At 40.4% G+C, this 15,707-nt stretch overlaps 1 protein-coding gene across 1 annotated transcript; it reads right to left on the reverse strand.

The window, feature by feature from the left end:
• Positions 1-407: 407 nt before the first annotated feature.
• On the reverse strand, positions 408-14,524 carry sh3rf2 (SH3 domain containing ring finger 2). Its single transcript, XM_061047808.1, has 11 exons — positions 14,193-14,524; positions 13,445-13,859; positions 10,904-11,197; positions 9,616-9,711; positions 8,151-8,552; positions 2,789-2,910; positions 2,465-2,635; positions 1,978-2,252; positions 1,581-1,885; positions 1,163-1,467; positions 408-1,033 (listed from the first exon to the last, which is right to left on the reverse strand). Exons 1-11 carry the CDS (start codon positions 14,225-14,227, stop codon positions 853-855), a joined length of 2,601 nt encoding a protein of 866 aa, XP_060903791.1. The 5' UTR covers positions 14,228-14,524; the 3' UTR covers positions 408-852.
• Between the last annotated feature and the right edge of the window lie 1,183 nt (positions 14,525-15,707).

A 15,707-nucleotide genomic window follows, 5' to 3' on the forward strand; every position in this document is an offset into this window, starting at 1 on the left:
TCGTCCTTATCAGAATATTTGTAAATATAATACTATATTTTTTGCCAGAAATAATGAAAAACAGTTTTCAGACAATCTGAAATCAAATATTGAAACTGGAATTAGCTTTAAAAGACCAGTGTTGGTCCTGGACAGGACACCACTCAAGACACAATTATACAGAACATAACTTTAGCTAATTATTACATAGTGGGTTTTTTTGCTTGTTTGATTAAGAGTCCCATAGTTGTAGGTAAGCTAACCATGTTGTTGCCAGAGGTTTCAGAGTAAAGTTTTACATGTGGATTGTGCAGTTACCCAAAAAACACAAAGGCGGTTTAATAAGGCAACGTTGACATATAATTGCTTTATTTACTCTTATCTTAGTTTGCAGTTGGACTTTTAAATGAAAGACTAAGACACCAAACTACCAATGTTCTGGAAGTAGAGTTTATTACCAAGTAATCAGTACAGATATTTTACTGTATAATGTCTCTGAATATATTTAAATATAGTTTGTTTTCTTTGTGGGTTTTGACAAAGGCACTATCCAATGTGTGTAACATGGGTATTCAACGAGGAACAGTCATTAGGTGGGTTTTTGTGCAAATCTCACAATAGTACATGTGTTACAGACATGCACATATGTTGGAAGTACACAATATATCTTTGTAGAATTAATCACTGTCTCATATGCACTCAGAACAAAAAAAAACACCTCCTTCATAAGATTGTCATTTGGTAGTATTAACCTTTGAACCTCTATATACCGGACCACTGGACCGTCTTGTTGTTCAGCAGGTCAGTCAAGTCATTTGGCAGTATGACCATATGGAATATAGAAATATACAGTACTACAACATTATTACACAGTCAGCTGAGCCTCTCCAGGGCCTGAAGAACACTGCAGTGGAATAAGCCTGTCTGTCCACTGCTCTCCTGAGTAACCAGAATCCGTCCATCAGGTCGAGGTCTGTGGACGAGTACCAACTCCCCTAGAAGCAGACTGAGCTCAGAGTCTGTCTGGGCAAAATGTGTTGAGGTCACTCTGTGTCTGGAATTAAAAAAGGAAAAGATGATAGAGGTTTTAGTAGAGTCTTTATTTAAAAAAAAAGGTTCAGGCCCACCATATCTGTCTAATAATCTATCAACTTTTTGTTGGTCAAACACAAATCCAACGTACCTGCTAGGGCTGAACTGAGCTGACACAGCAGATAGGGACGGCTGTAAGGGTATTGATTTCTGTGGGTTAGAATTTATATCTGAGATGGTTGTTTCAAGGCCTTGCCGAAAAATAGGAACCTTTCCTTCTTTGAGAATGATGCCTGGCCCATCTCTTCCCAGGGTGAGCGATGGGGCCCAAACCTCTAACAGAGGGGGCCCAGGACGGACGTTGGAGGGGACCTGACTTCCTGATGACCAGGAGGAGGTCCGAAGTCTTAGAGGAGGGGAGTCTTCATCTGCTAGGAACCGCACTGACTTTGCAGGCTAGGGAAATAAAATATGAAATAAAAGTAATCATAGGTATGGTTTAGGAATGCTCACAGCATGTGTAACTTTAGATAAAGGAAATCTAATTTCTCTTTATCATGTAACCTTACCTTATCTGTGTTGTTCTTGTGTGAGTCAGGTCTGACTAGTATTGAATGAGGCCTGTTGGATGGATGCCTGTCATACTGAAATGCAGCCTCATGCGAAGCAATGAAGTCCCTGTCCTTAAAACCTGCAGCAGCAGAGGGCGCTGCTGGCTCAGTCATCCAGCCCAGTGGTCTGCTGGATTTGGACAGGATCCTGCTGTTTTTCTTCCTCTGCAGGGCAGGTGAGTAGCCGGACGCCTGAACTTGTGCAAAGTGTTGCGAGTTGGACGGGATGTTCATATTGGATGTTTGGGAGAAATGGTTTGATCCTGAAAAAGACATTTAAATGAATCCTTTAACAGCACTACAAATCCAAATAAATCAAGAAGTGATATTTTAGATGTGGTTGTTAAACTCTTACCTCTATGAGGGTTAAAGATTCGCCTCACCGTCTCCCAACCTTGTGAGCCCCCATAGAGGAATGGTTTTCCAGCACCAGTGGATGGCATTGCATGCTGTGCTCCATTTGGCACAGATGGGACCTGTCCTGCTGAGTATATCGTTCCACCTGTGTTGACCCTATCAAGAGCAAGGACCACAGCAGGATTCTTGGCAGCTGTGGGTTTCTTTCCAGCTGCTGTGTTGTACTGTGAGGAAGAACTAGCTGCTTTGTTCTCCAGGAGTCTGGCCGAGGTTCTGCAGTAAGGCAATGACACACTTTAGTTTAGCACAAACTGATGTTCCTACTTTAACTTCTCAAAGTAAAATCATTTAAACTAAATTAGCACTAGCATTAGTATTATATTTGAACAATTTAAATTTGTGCTTGATGGCATGTCATCCCGCCAACACTGAATCACACTGTCATTCGCTCCCACTCTCAGCAGTCAGAGATCATGAACTCTCACCTGAGCACAGGCGAGATGTAGTTGCTGGGCAGGATGCCTACTTTGCCAGTTCTGAGTGACAACCCACGTAGCCAACCTTCTTTGAACTTTCCGTACACTCCCACCATCTCTCCTTTCCTCAGCTCCAGCTCCTCAGGCTGTCGTGGTTTGTAGGAGTACAGGACGGCACACCTGAGTCACACAGAGGGTTGGTTTTTGTTATTTCCAAACTTTCTATAATATAAATGCAGATTTTACTTTAAGGGTACTTAGGTGGTTCTTGTTTCTTTTCTTATTTATCTGACAGCATCAAATGATTAGTATACTTTTAAAACAGTGACTCACACACTGATTGAGAGCTGCTGTGTGGAGGAGTTTTTGCTGTCTGCAGAGGCAGAGGACGTTTGGGGGTTTACCAGGGCCATGGAGATGGTGGGTGGGGTCTCACTGGTCATCTTCTTCTCACTCTGAAATAATAATAATAGATTCAAAATGATCATCTTATGGAAATCAGTCTGTGATTCATTGCTCATGATTAAAGAGCACAATATAAAAACAAGAGTCTACAGCCATGCTAGCACTTTTGTTATCCACTGCATAAATGTTGAAATCATCCACACCCACAGATACTGGAGAGCATTTTAAATGATAGACTGACATTCACTTTGTTATTTGAAAAAGGCTCAGTGCCATGTCACTTTTGACATGTGTAACATTGATAACATTTTATTCCACCTTTATCAGAAGTTAATTTCTCTTACATTTATTGTTTCTCAAATGGTGGTAAATATAAGTGTTGCATTTTTTTTTACAATATTAAAGATCCATGTACAGATTTCTATTTAAGAAATTCACAAAAACCCTTTAAATATAATTTAACAACCCCACCTGATTACAATCAATATCATTTGTTGACCACTATAAAATAAAAAGTGCAGCTGAGGCTGATTTATTCAACCAATGAACCCGAAACACTGAAGAACATAAACATTTGACAAGACGGTTGCGTTACATGGGGGAGGAGGAATAGGTCAGAGGTTCATCATTCATCAAAGTCATTAGGATTCTTCTTGTGGTCATCATGATTGTCTTGAATAAATCCACTGATAACCTGTCTCATAGTTGTTGATATATGTAAGTCTGAACAAGAGATGGACTGGCCAGAGGAGTTTGGAAGGAAAACAGAGACAACAAGATATTCAGCTGATTGGTCAAAAAAAAAAAACTGAAGCCTCATATTTACTTCAGATAAAATCAATTTATTTGAAAAACAATTCCAAATCTTGCACAAAGGGCATGGGTATATTGAAAAAAAGACTTGAAAGGACGTATGAAGGGTTTTTATATTATTGTTCATCTAATGTCAAATATAAACTGGCCCAAACCAACTAAAGTATCTGTTTGGTTTTTCAATAATGGTGATGGAGAGTGCCGTCTTTAACACGTTGCTCTACACTCTCACTAGGATGTTTTATTCGAGCTGGTGTGTTGGGACTGCTGAAGCCATAACATATGATTGACTTTTTTTTTTTTTTGTTACCCATCAATTATTCAGCAAACTCTCATGTTCTGTGTGATAAAATATGCATTAGATATGTTTCTCTTTATTCAGGACTTTCCTTTAATTTGTTTCCTGAATATTATATATAATTTTTGATGGATATATTTTTAGCTCCAACTCCTACAAAAATGATGACGTATACATTTCCTGCAATGCAAAATGCAGTGAGAATAAAAATTTCTTCTCTTTTTAAATCTGAGAGCAAACAAAGTGTGACAGGCTTGAAGTCAGCAGGCTGTGAGTCAGGCCTGACACAGCCGCTGACTCGCATGGAGTGACACAGAGATGTGTCTCACAGTCGTTAATGACAGTCAGAAGATTAATCCTTTTATGTAATGTCCAAACTGAAACGTGTACTTTACTTAGATCTTTTTTTATATCCTCATCATTTATCCAATCAAAAAATATACCACAATTCTTTTAATACAATAAAACAAAAAACTTAACCTACGTTTAAAGCTCTGCAGAGATTTGCTACTTTTAACAGCACAACAACTCAACTACTACAGCTGGCCTGTGGGCCTGGTGTTACCTATACACAACATGTCCCTGGATCCCACAGCTCCCCCTCCATTAGGCTGCAAAGAAACACAGTACAACAGAGAAGCACAAAAGGAGTCATAAACAAGATGCAGCCATTGCTCTAAGCAAAGTCACACCTATCAATGGCGGTGCTGTGAGGCAGAAGTAAAGCGAGATAAAGTGGTGCTATAATGTCCTGAAGACATACCAGCATGTCATCAAGAGTACAAGGAAAAGCATCACTGTCATCTGTGGCTTTTTATCTACTTGTTTAGAATTACTAAAAGCGGCAACAAACACCCAAGTTTATAATGTTGTGTAATGCAACATTGGCAGTGGTTATATTTACATGGAGAGGATAGCGCACCTATCATTCATGTAGTTAATAAAGCCTTATTAGGTGTAAATGCTTGACAAACTCATGCAGACAGGTTTCATAAATAAAGAAGCCAATTAGCCAACCTTTGGTTGACCTCTTGTCTTGTAATCGACTTAAGTCAAACAGCAACTTTCTGTTGTACACATTAAAAAATAAGGACAGTATGAACAGAGGCTCAAAGCATTCGAAAAGAAATACATTATAAAATAAGTGATAAAGTTTTATTTTATCTGACAGTTATATATAAAAGAATAGCAATAAAATAGTTTATTACTGGTTCATTCATATTGATTGGGGAAGTCTGTACTTCTTTACAGAAGTATACAAAAGTGCTGGTTGAGTGATAAAATGGTCTTGATAGGGGATTGCAAATAAATTAATTTGGATAATGATAATGCACGTTTTCCTCAATACGGTTGATCAAACTGCAGTTATTCGACAGAAATATAGACAACAGCCAGTTAGTCTGCAGATTTTTTCTTGCACTAACGTGGGCGGCGGGTGCTGTTCAAATTGCAGTGCAAGTCATACAGAGAATGTTGATTATCTACAGATAACCAGGATTCTGAGAAATCATTTTGAAGTAAATCAGACAGAAATCTTCAACTACATTTACATTTTTGTAACTCTTTATACAAGAGTGGAACCCCCCCCCCCCCCCCCCCCCCCCCCCCACCCAAAATCTGGCTTAAGGATGTATATTTGTAAAGCAACAGTATCAATGAATGCCTCATTTAAATGCCCCGCACAGCCCTCAAATGTTCAGTTAATCTAGATAATTACAAATTGGGTGCGCCAAGATGTCATCAATCTCTACTAGATACTTACATGATGTCTGTTGGAGATTAGCACCACAAGGCATGATGCTTAGATTTCTGTATGACTAGATGCCAACCTGCATCACACTTGATATGTGATATCGTACCTTACAAAATCAAGAGGCCCGGGCGCTGGTAGCCTAGAGGTCACTGCACACACCCCATGTACAGAGGCCTAAGTCCTCAAGAGCGGGTGGCTTGGGTTCGAATCTGACCTGTGGTTCCTTTCCTGCATGTCTTCCCCGACTTTCTCCCCCCCCACCCCCCAAGTTTCTGACTATCCACTGTCCTTTCCAAGGCATATTAATATTATATCTAAAGATAACTGTAATTTGAGGTCCCTGTTTTAGATATGGGACACTTTAAAGATACTCAATCCCATTCTGTTTACACATGCTTTGAATATTTTTAGTTGTTTTTAGTCTTCTTAAGCCATTGTTTAACAGTTTATGTATTTACTAAATACAAGAAAACATTATCAGTCTCTTTGGTGTGTCATTAAAGTGGATGATGTGTGATTGAACACTTCTATTTTGCATTTAAAGATGTTCTCACTTTTGAATCATTCCCACCCTAAATGTTGCTCTTACATAAGCCTGCCAATATTCACACGAAAAACACATCATTTCATCCACAGTTGGTGGGAAGCTGCATCTGAGCAAAGCCAGAGGTGAGAGCTGATTGGATGCAGCGCCAAGAATAGCATACATGCTGGCTCGGTCAGAGGAGAGCTCAGCCTCGGCTTTAGGGACAGAACCCTCAGCTCCTTTAAAAAGAAAAAGTGCGTGGCTTTCCTGATTTTACTTGACCACTGATGTGAAAGTGAGTGTTACCTGCTTAGTGAAGAGGAAGGAGTTTGAAGGCAGAGGAGAGGGGAGGAGAGAAGGAGAGAGAGAGAGAGGGAGAGAGGGAGAGAGGGTCTCTTATGTAACCAACTTCACCAGTGACTCATCATGATCAGCATGAGAGAGATAAGCGGACACACTGAGGGACTCTCCAAGCCTCCCACTCTTTACATCTATCTCTTATTTCTCTTCCGCCTTCTTCCTATGTTTCTGTGTTTTGCCTTTTTGCAGCTTACACATTTTGTTCTCCGTTTCTCTCCCAACTCTGCATCATCTTTCCCCTGGTATTTCCTCTCAACTTTACCTGTTCCTGCCTTATCTCTTCCATTTCCTTTTTTTCTAAAGTCCTACTTCTATGCCAACTCCCTTCCTTTCCTGTTCATTCTCCTGCTTAAGGATTTCGATTTGTATTCTCTGACATGTATTATTGCAAGCAGAGCAGTTAAAATTTGAGCTAAATCAAAGGACATCATTATCTAAGCAGGCAGGATAGTTGGCAGCAAGTGATATTATTAAACCTTGCAAAGGCCTTTATGTTTTCACTGCACTCACGCACTGGCTGACTTTGTGCAGTATTCACATTTTAGTTGCCATCGCCCCCAATGCAAATAATTGGCAACATGTCACGCTATGTTCATACCAAAGAAAATTAATCAAAAAGTATAGTCTCTGTTGATAAGAACTAAATAAGATTATATTCTCAGAGCATTTCCAAAGCATGCTTTTTAGCATGGGAAAGTGTTCAAAAGTTGTTCTTGTCTTTTCTATTTTCAACTTGACGGATAAAAAAGCGATTAAGAAAAAAACAGCAGATATCATGTTAGACAGCAAGTAATGAATTCTGATAACCTGGGAACCAGAAGTTCTGAAGTTATACTCAGAGTTTTAATTAATTAATTCAAAAGATGACCCTCTTTTTAGGGTCAAGAGTATAAAACACACTCCTTTTAATTACAGCATAGTTGAGTTGTTTTTTCTTTTCATTTTTTTGCAGCATTGTGTTTGAAGTCGTTAGTAGTTTATAAAAGCACTAGAATTTGACCTGTACATTGTTAAACACCCTTTCAAGAAGAACTTCTCTCATGCACTATATCTGTATCTGCTGAAGATGGCAAAAGGACACACACCTTGTAAAACCACTACTCATCTCAGAGGGGAAACACTGGCTTCTTCTCCAGATCTCTTGATTAAAGACCTTTCAAAGTTTTGGTCCAGTCACCTCCTTTCACATTAAAACACTTTTCCACATCTGTGTTGTTCTAATGAAAGACACTTCATCATGTAACGGCTAGCACAAGGGCGATGCCTTTTTCACATTCATTCCTAAAGCTTAGTGTCACAGATCCCTCCCTGCAACTCATGAGGATAACTTGATCCCTCAGTGACTCAAATAAAAACATCAATTATCTCACAGAAAAACACCTTTTTTGCTAACCATATGTTTTCAGTCATTCAACAAATGAATAAAAAACCGAAACAAAGCGGAACACAGTTAAGCTCAAAGATGTGAAAGAGAGATCTGAGAACTTTACAGGGGCAATTTTAAACGTAAAAAGGCAAGATGTGTTTGCACAGGACTCACCTGTAACAGGTGTCGGTGCGTAGTTTCAGAGTGCCTTCTAATTCGCTGAGAGTTCACTCTGGAGGGGTGAGAGAGGCCACGGTTTGCAGCATGCACGGAGAGACGCTGCGACTGACCCTGATGGTTGAAGCTGTTGAAGTTGCTGATTTTTGTCGTCTCTCCTTTGCTGGTCTGATAAAAGTTGTCGCCGCTGGCTGCAGGCTGTTTCCGCTGGTTGGAGAGTGGCAAAGCATTGGTGATGGGGGTCTTTGCTGGGACTTGAGGGACCCCGTAAAGGGTGGTCCTATTAGGAATGTTAGTGGCCTTTTCTTTGCTCCCACTCCCAGTGCGATGGTGAAATTCTGCTGATTCACTCCCCCTCTGAGATTTTCCCTCCAGCAGCTTGGCAGCAACAGAGTTTGGCTGAAAGAGATAAAAACATAAATTGAAACCATCTTAAAAATAAGGATGAAGCCCCATATAGAGAAAAGTCAATCCTCAGTGCAGAAAATCATCTAGAACTCGCTGCTACCTGCAACCAGCTCCTATCAACCTCAGCAAAACGGCTGTCTAAACACACCCACTTTTCACCACTCAACTCACCCCTACAACTTGTTAGACAGGCAAGCAGGACGCCAGAAGCATAAGTTCCAGCCACTAAGCCAGGGAGGGTTGACTGGTGCTAAGAGAGGAGCTGCACAGACAGGCAGGCAGGCAGACAGACAGACATGGCAGGTTTAATGCTTTCACTCCCCACAGTGATGTGCTGTTATGCCACCCAAGAAGAGAAAGCATTACTGTGTCTTTACGCCTGGCTGCACGACACAAGGAGAGGCAGGCTCAGGGAGGAGGAGGGGAGAGAAGAGGAGGATGAAAGCATAGAGAACAGAGTTGGATAAAGATGAAGAGCATCACTGAGGCGGGGCTTCAGGAGAAGATATGGGTGGACAGGAGACGAGGGGATGAATAAGAGGGAAGAAAGCAAAATATTAGAAAAAAAACTATAGCAGAACAGATGAAAAGTGAGGAAAGAAAACTGAATGAGGCACCACATTAACTGACTGTAGAAGCAAGCAAATTTCCCCGGCAGGGATGATGTTCATCCTTGAGGCAGAAACCACAGAGGAAAACAAATGATAGTCAGCTAGCTAAGCAAGCACAGCAAACATGACTAAGCCACATAGTCACACACTAATGAGCATCTGCAGAAACAGCGAGGCTTCACAGATGAGCTCTATGCCTCAGCACTTTAAAGTGTAGGAGAGACCTTTACGGATAAAAAAAGATTTGAATGAAAATCAAGGTAGTGCCCTGGCAGTGATCTGGAATTAATGGCATCCAGGGACGTCGTCTACGCTCTAATTTGTAGAGCTACACGGTCAGTCCCAAGTGTCAAACGGCAGGTGTCAAGCTTGATCACGCTGAAAAGGCCAAAGCCACATTCAAACAATGAGGGAAGACAACTAGACAACTAGAGAGAACTTACCTCTGTAAACTGCAAAGGGCAAATTCCAACTTTGTCCCCTAGCTTGGCTTCAATCCAGTGTTCATCTGCCCGCCTGATGACAGTCAGGATGTCCCCCTGTAGCCCAGAAATAAGCAACAGGCGCACAGAGAGAGCTGAACTTAGTGGAGCAAAGCTGAGTAGCAGAGATACGGATAAAACAACAAACAGGATCCAGGTGTGTGTAGCAGAGTGTGGTCGTCCTGGAGACTGAGCACTGCGTTTCTCCTGTGACATCCACTCGCTTTGTGTCTGCAGGCCTAGTCTTTTCTGTGGACAGCTTCGCTCTAAAAACCATTTGACCATCTGCATTAAAACTAGGGGGAAAGAGCTGAGTGTAAGTGTGCTTTAATGGAAAGCACACAACTACAGAGGCTCTTATATAACTGCCTCTGAAATCCTTTAGGGGACATAAAGACCACAGCGGAAAGGTCTGAACCTCCAGCTCTAAAAGTCTCATAAAGCACAGCACAAAAAACGATTACCATTATCTATAAGCATCGACGCAAACTTCCTTTGCTAAAACATTAACAGACTACTAAAGTTTATGTCTAAACAAATCTAAAGGAAGCTAACACTTATTTTCAGAATTGAAGGATCCATTCGTTATCTATTTAGCTAACCAATACATCATTTAGCCCATGAAAAACAGAGACCACAGTGATCTTTAATATTCCACAATAGGTTTGACCAGCAGCCAGAAAGAAACCGGTTTATGTGATATTTAGCAGAAAAATAAGGCAAACAATAATTTTACAGTTGAAGTTTTTTCAAAGCAAAAACTGAAGATCTTTTGTGGTTGTAGCATAAATGTGAACTGACTTTTTTTAAATTGTCCACGAGAGAAGAAAGAACGTTTTATAAATGTTTCCTGTATGCTGTAAGTGAAGTAATTCCTAACAAGTTGCTCACTTTAAGACCAAACAATTACAAATATTTGGTACATGACTGTCAGGATTTTTCACTGAATGACTAAGCACCAGAAGAAAAGACTTAAATGTCAAAGTCTTGATGTTTAATAATGTGACAGAGGTGGTTGGACAGTTGAAGTAGTTAGTATAAAGATGGCCTTTATAGAGAATCAAGGTGTACCTTTGCTCTTTCAGTCTCATTATTCCCAGAAGTATTAGTTTGCTTGTAATCATTCTCCTGTTGCTTTACTAAAGACTAACAAACCCTGCTAGCAAGAGATCAAGTGTACAAACACAAGACTGTGCAAATTAAAATAATATTTTCCAGCTGTGATAAGTCAGTTGTGTGAGAGTCAGACCTTGAGGAAGCTGAGACAATATTTACTGTCTTCTTGATTCATCTCTCCGGGGTTAAAGTCGAACAGCGCCCTGCAGAGAGGTTGGGACTGCTGGAGAGGCTGCAGCTGGGGGATCTGGCTGACAACCTGCAGCGGGCCGGCAGTGACAGACAAACCGCTACTGTCAGCATAGTTTCCGAGATGGTGCCAGTTCTCATCCACTTTATGTTTCTGGGTGTTACCATTACTGAGCACGTAGATTGGCTCCCTGGTTGATTCAGCTCTCTGGTTGAGCATCAGATCTCTGAGGGCAAGCTGGGGGAAAGTAATATGGAACATTTTATGTTTTAAAGGCTTTATATATATATATATATATGTATAAATCAAGTATATCCTCTGAAAATAACTCTGTGAGTAATGACTGTCTACAATGGGTGTAACACCTGAGTCCCACTGTCTGTGATGTTTTCCGAGTCATATTTTCAGTTTGTTTAAAATCGCTGGGATGACGGCTGACTCCTCCCCTCACGAATAAAAGTTGTTTAATTGAGGGACTAGAGTAAAGAAGAACACCATACTGTACTCACTGCTTAACTGCGTTTCTAGATCACGCTCATTTCAGGTGCATTGTTGTGTTAGCATGCTAATGCTAACACAACAATGCACCGCAAGTTGTTTTGGTTTCATGCTGGTGCTCAAGGTGCAACATCTGCTGGATCAAAATAAATCGCATATAAAGCCTTTAAAGATAAAACATTTAAATAAATAATGCATAAACTGCAACTTCAGCAGTTAAAAGAAAGCATGTCCCCTTAACTTTACTGAGACACAAAGTGTGTGACTGTCACATGACAGATAACAGAATATTAAAGCTGTAAAATCCCCCCAGTCCAGCCACAGGAGGAGTCAGTGTGTCTCGTTTAGTTCAGCATTATCTAGTGTTGGTTCTCTGGAGGAGTGATGAGTGACAAATATCTGCATGTTAAGACCTGTGATGTTTTTATCAAGAAATAGTTTCCTTTAACATGACACATCGTTTTCCCCTCTAAAGATTAACTCTAGTTTAACTTTGGACTTTTTTTTTTTTTTACACTCTACGTGAAAGGGCATTAATGAAGACATGAGTGTGAGATAGATCATTTATGAAGAGGAGGTTTTTAAAATGCTTTCAGTGTAATTGAGCAGCATGAGAATAATGTTATCGTCACAAACTTGGGTGAAGCGTCTGAATTCTGGCTGAACTCGAGAACACTTAGAAGCTCTGTGTAGTTCGTACACAGAAATGTGCTCTCATGACCTCGGAGAATAAAACATAAGCAACAAATGAGTATGTCATGGCTGACAGACTGTGAAGAAACTTAATGATCAACAGATCTCAGCAGGGTTTGAAGTGGGAGACAGATTTGTAAAACAGAGCTTTTTCATACACAGACTAATGATTCTCAAAGATAATGCTTCACATCACTGTCTGCTGCCTCTTTCCTGTTCACTTTGTTTTTGTTTTTTTAGAACTCCTTAAACCCTAAAAAATATACAAGACTTAACAACCCATTTTAAGAATTCCACGAGTCAGGGTTAATCACTAAAAAATAAATGTATTTGTAACACTAAATACACCTGTAAATCAGCACAATCGAACACAAAGAAAATATAATGGTCTGTGAGCGCTTAACTATTGAATTTGAATTTATTTTCAGAATATCTTATCAGGAAATATCAGAGGACAGTAGTTTTACTCTGGTCCATCTTCATTAACCAAATACATATTTTTCTTAATGTTTTTTAAGTTATCATAGCTCAAAACAAATTGTCAATGCTTGATCATAGCTTGAAATAAATTGTCACAAAATATTCTCTCTACCCTATGCAGAACAAATCATCAGATCAGAAAATCAGAAAAGCACCAGAAGAGAAATGTTAATCTTTTGAGGGGAAACGTTCAAGATCAAGATTTTATATGCCACGACAGAGTATGAGAAAGTTAAACCTCTTGCACAAAGTGCAAATAAATAAACTGTTAGAAATCACCACAGGGGCAAAAAGACAATAAGACTAGTTATATTTCTTCAACTGTGAGAGATTATTGTTTACACTGTGGTAATGCTCCCTTCAGCTTGTGTGGGTGTATTAGGACAATGTGGGCAATGTTAAAAATCAATATGCAGGATTTCTTTAAGATTTCTTTCTCAGATTTCTGCATCAGTATGATATAGAGTTATTGTGTATTTAATCACCAAAAGAAGACAACCATGCCATGTGAAAAGTATCTCAACCGATTGTCAAGACAATATAATATCACAATGTGACGCAGAGTTACTGTTCACATAATGTAAAAGAGATTTTAAATATTCATATTTGTATTTTGGTAACCACTCATTCAATATATAATTGTGTTGTCATAGAGATTGGTGCACAGTTTTCTGACAGTAAAAACATCAGTGGGTTTTAGCCATTAAAATATTGTGTAATATGTTTCCAAATAACTCTAACAGAATCAAAATGACATAATTCACAAGGCCATGTAAAGTGTCAACCAGGGTAATGCCAGGGTCGTGCACTGACCTCATTCTGCCCTTGCTTCTCTCTATGTTGACTCTCCTGCTGCTTTCCCTCCCTCACAGTTAAACCGCCTCTGGACAAGGGCACTGTGTAGTGGGCAGTGAGTCCACCCCTGCTGGGCCCCTGTGAGCCCTGGAGACCCTCCAAGAGCCGCACCAGCAGGAGGTTTGTGGGAAGCTCGTTCACAGTCTTGGCTGGGACAGGAGCCCGACACTCTGGGCAGAGCAGCTTGGAGTGGGCTGCCTCCTGACTCTGTAGGCAGGACATGCAGAAGGTGTGCTGGCAGGGCAGGACCTTAGCTGACACATCCAGCTGCTGGAAACACAGAGGACACTCCAGCAAGGCCACCAGAGCTGGCTCCTCCATGTTAACAGTGTCGCCTCTGTTTGAGACTAGGGCTTCAGGTACTTGACAAACACTGAAATCAACAGAGAGAGAGAGAGAGAGAGGGGACATGCTACTTCAGTGACACCAGTAGTGTCAGAAATTACACAATTAAAGAGTTACAGCATTTCTGACCAAAGTCCTTCTGTGCTCTGTAAAAGAAACCATACACATAACAGTACTATCAAAACTTCGAAGACTTTGATAAGAGGGGGATACCTGTGATAAGATAAGTAGCCTACTCTACACAGTGCTGGCTAACAGGTGTCATGAAAGCTCACCTTGCTGAACAGGTAAGATACAGCCAGGAAGTATTCCCGTATTTATCTCAGCAACATTCTGTATAAACGTGGAGTAGGCTACTTACACATGTGTCTTCTGGCTGCCGGAGTGATATTCCATAAACTCCGGCTAGGAAATGCGTAACTTTCTCCCCGCTGTCGCCATGACGCAGTGCGCTGAGGACGGCACAGTACGACGCAGTACAGGCGCGTGAGCGTTACATTTCTGTGTTGCCGACGAGCTCGTGCTTACACTTAAGGCTACGGAGGCATTACACTCACCTGTGGAAACAAGACTGACAAAAAAAAAAAAAAAAAAATCGGCGAAAAGGACTAAAACACAGCTAGGCTAATTCATCAAGCTGTTTCAGTGTCATCATGTCCGACTCAAATTAACCCTTCAGAGCTGACCGACTCTTAAAGTTAGGCTACGTCATCACTACCTTTGATGACACCGCCATCCCCTTAGATTATTTTAAAATGTTTCAAGACAGCGGGACAACTTGTTAAGCAAGTTATTTTCAACAAATTAACTATTGGCGTTTAAGGGGCTATTAACATACATTGAATTGTATAATACAGTCATACCTATGAATATATATGTCCTTATTTAAAAAAAATATATATATGAATAGTCTCACTTTTATTGATTAAAATGTCAAAGTGAAGAAAAAATAAAACTAGAGGCAGGGAAACAGCTCTGTCATGTGTCATGGTCTCCCTCTGCTGGTGCATTCACGGACTGACGCTGCAGCTTGACCTACCCAGTACAGTCAGTGTAAGTCTTACGAGGAACAGAACATTTTACACACAAAGCACGGCACTCTAAAGGACTCAGTTTATTAAATATTTTTTTTTGTAAGTATTATCCTTTGCTGCAATCAAATCACAGTTACAGCTAGTTGATGATAATGACACAAATGCCTAATAATCACTGCTTTTGTCTGCTGGATTCTTATATTGTTTGGATTTTACTTGCCCGGGTCCAATCTCCCAAAATACCTTTCTTGCATCCAAAGACTAAATAATTTATCTGCATTGCTGTGTAGCGAAAGTTCAGGACATCTGTTTGAATTTTTTAAACAATCATGAATCTTTCATCTCTTTCTTCACGTCAGCAAGACTCAGGGAATTCTAAAATGTGCGTATAGCTTTTACAGAGAGAGAGAGAGAGAGAGAGAGAGAGAGATTAGCCATGATTTATTTACAAGTTCTTATCAAAGTTGATACAGTCCCTTCCTCTCAATCCTGTTACTGTTTAATGACTATGTTAAGTTAAGCCTGAACAGGACTTGATTTGATCATTTCTGGATAATATTTTTTTCTGGATTGAAACTTAACTTCCTGATGACTGTATGCTCCCATTTGTGAGTGATGGATCTTCCGTCATCCATTTAAAGATACAGAGGAGGAAGGAAGTCTGTGCATAAGTGCTTATCAGCTGTATAGAGCCCTGACGGTCAGACTGCCCTCCTGGGATGTTGTGGGATGAGGGACCATGTTTGTGTGTTCTGATGTAGTCTATCTGATGGAGAAGGGTCTCCTTGGGGACGGCTCTGAGCTGGGTGTGCTGTCTCTCAGAATATCATGGCTTGTCTCAA

The sequence above is a fragment of the Labrus mixtus genome, chromosome 10 (assembly GCF_963584025.1).
Source record: "Labrus mixtus chromosome 10, fLabMix1.1, whole genome shotgun sequence".
Lineage (NCBI taxonomy): Eukaryota > Metazoa > Chordata > Actinopteri > Labriformes > Labridae > Labrus > Labrus mixtus.

Bases quoted from the DNA above. Each gene is read 5' to 3' on its own strand.
- sh3rf2 (XM_061047808.1), bottom strand. From the start codon at position 14,227: ATGGAATATCACTCCGGCAGCCAGAAGACACATGT. The intron at 9,712-10,903 runs GTCTGACTCTCA...TCTGGGCTACAG, and splicing joins ATTGTCTCAGCTTCCTCAAG to GGGGACATCCTGACTGTCAT. The intron at 8,553-9,615 runs GTAAGTTCTCTC...TATCTCTTTCAG, and splicing joins GCCCTTTGCAGTTTACAGAG to CCAAACTCTGTTGCTGCCAA.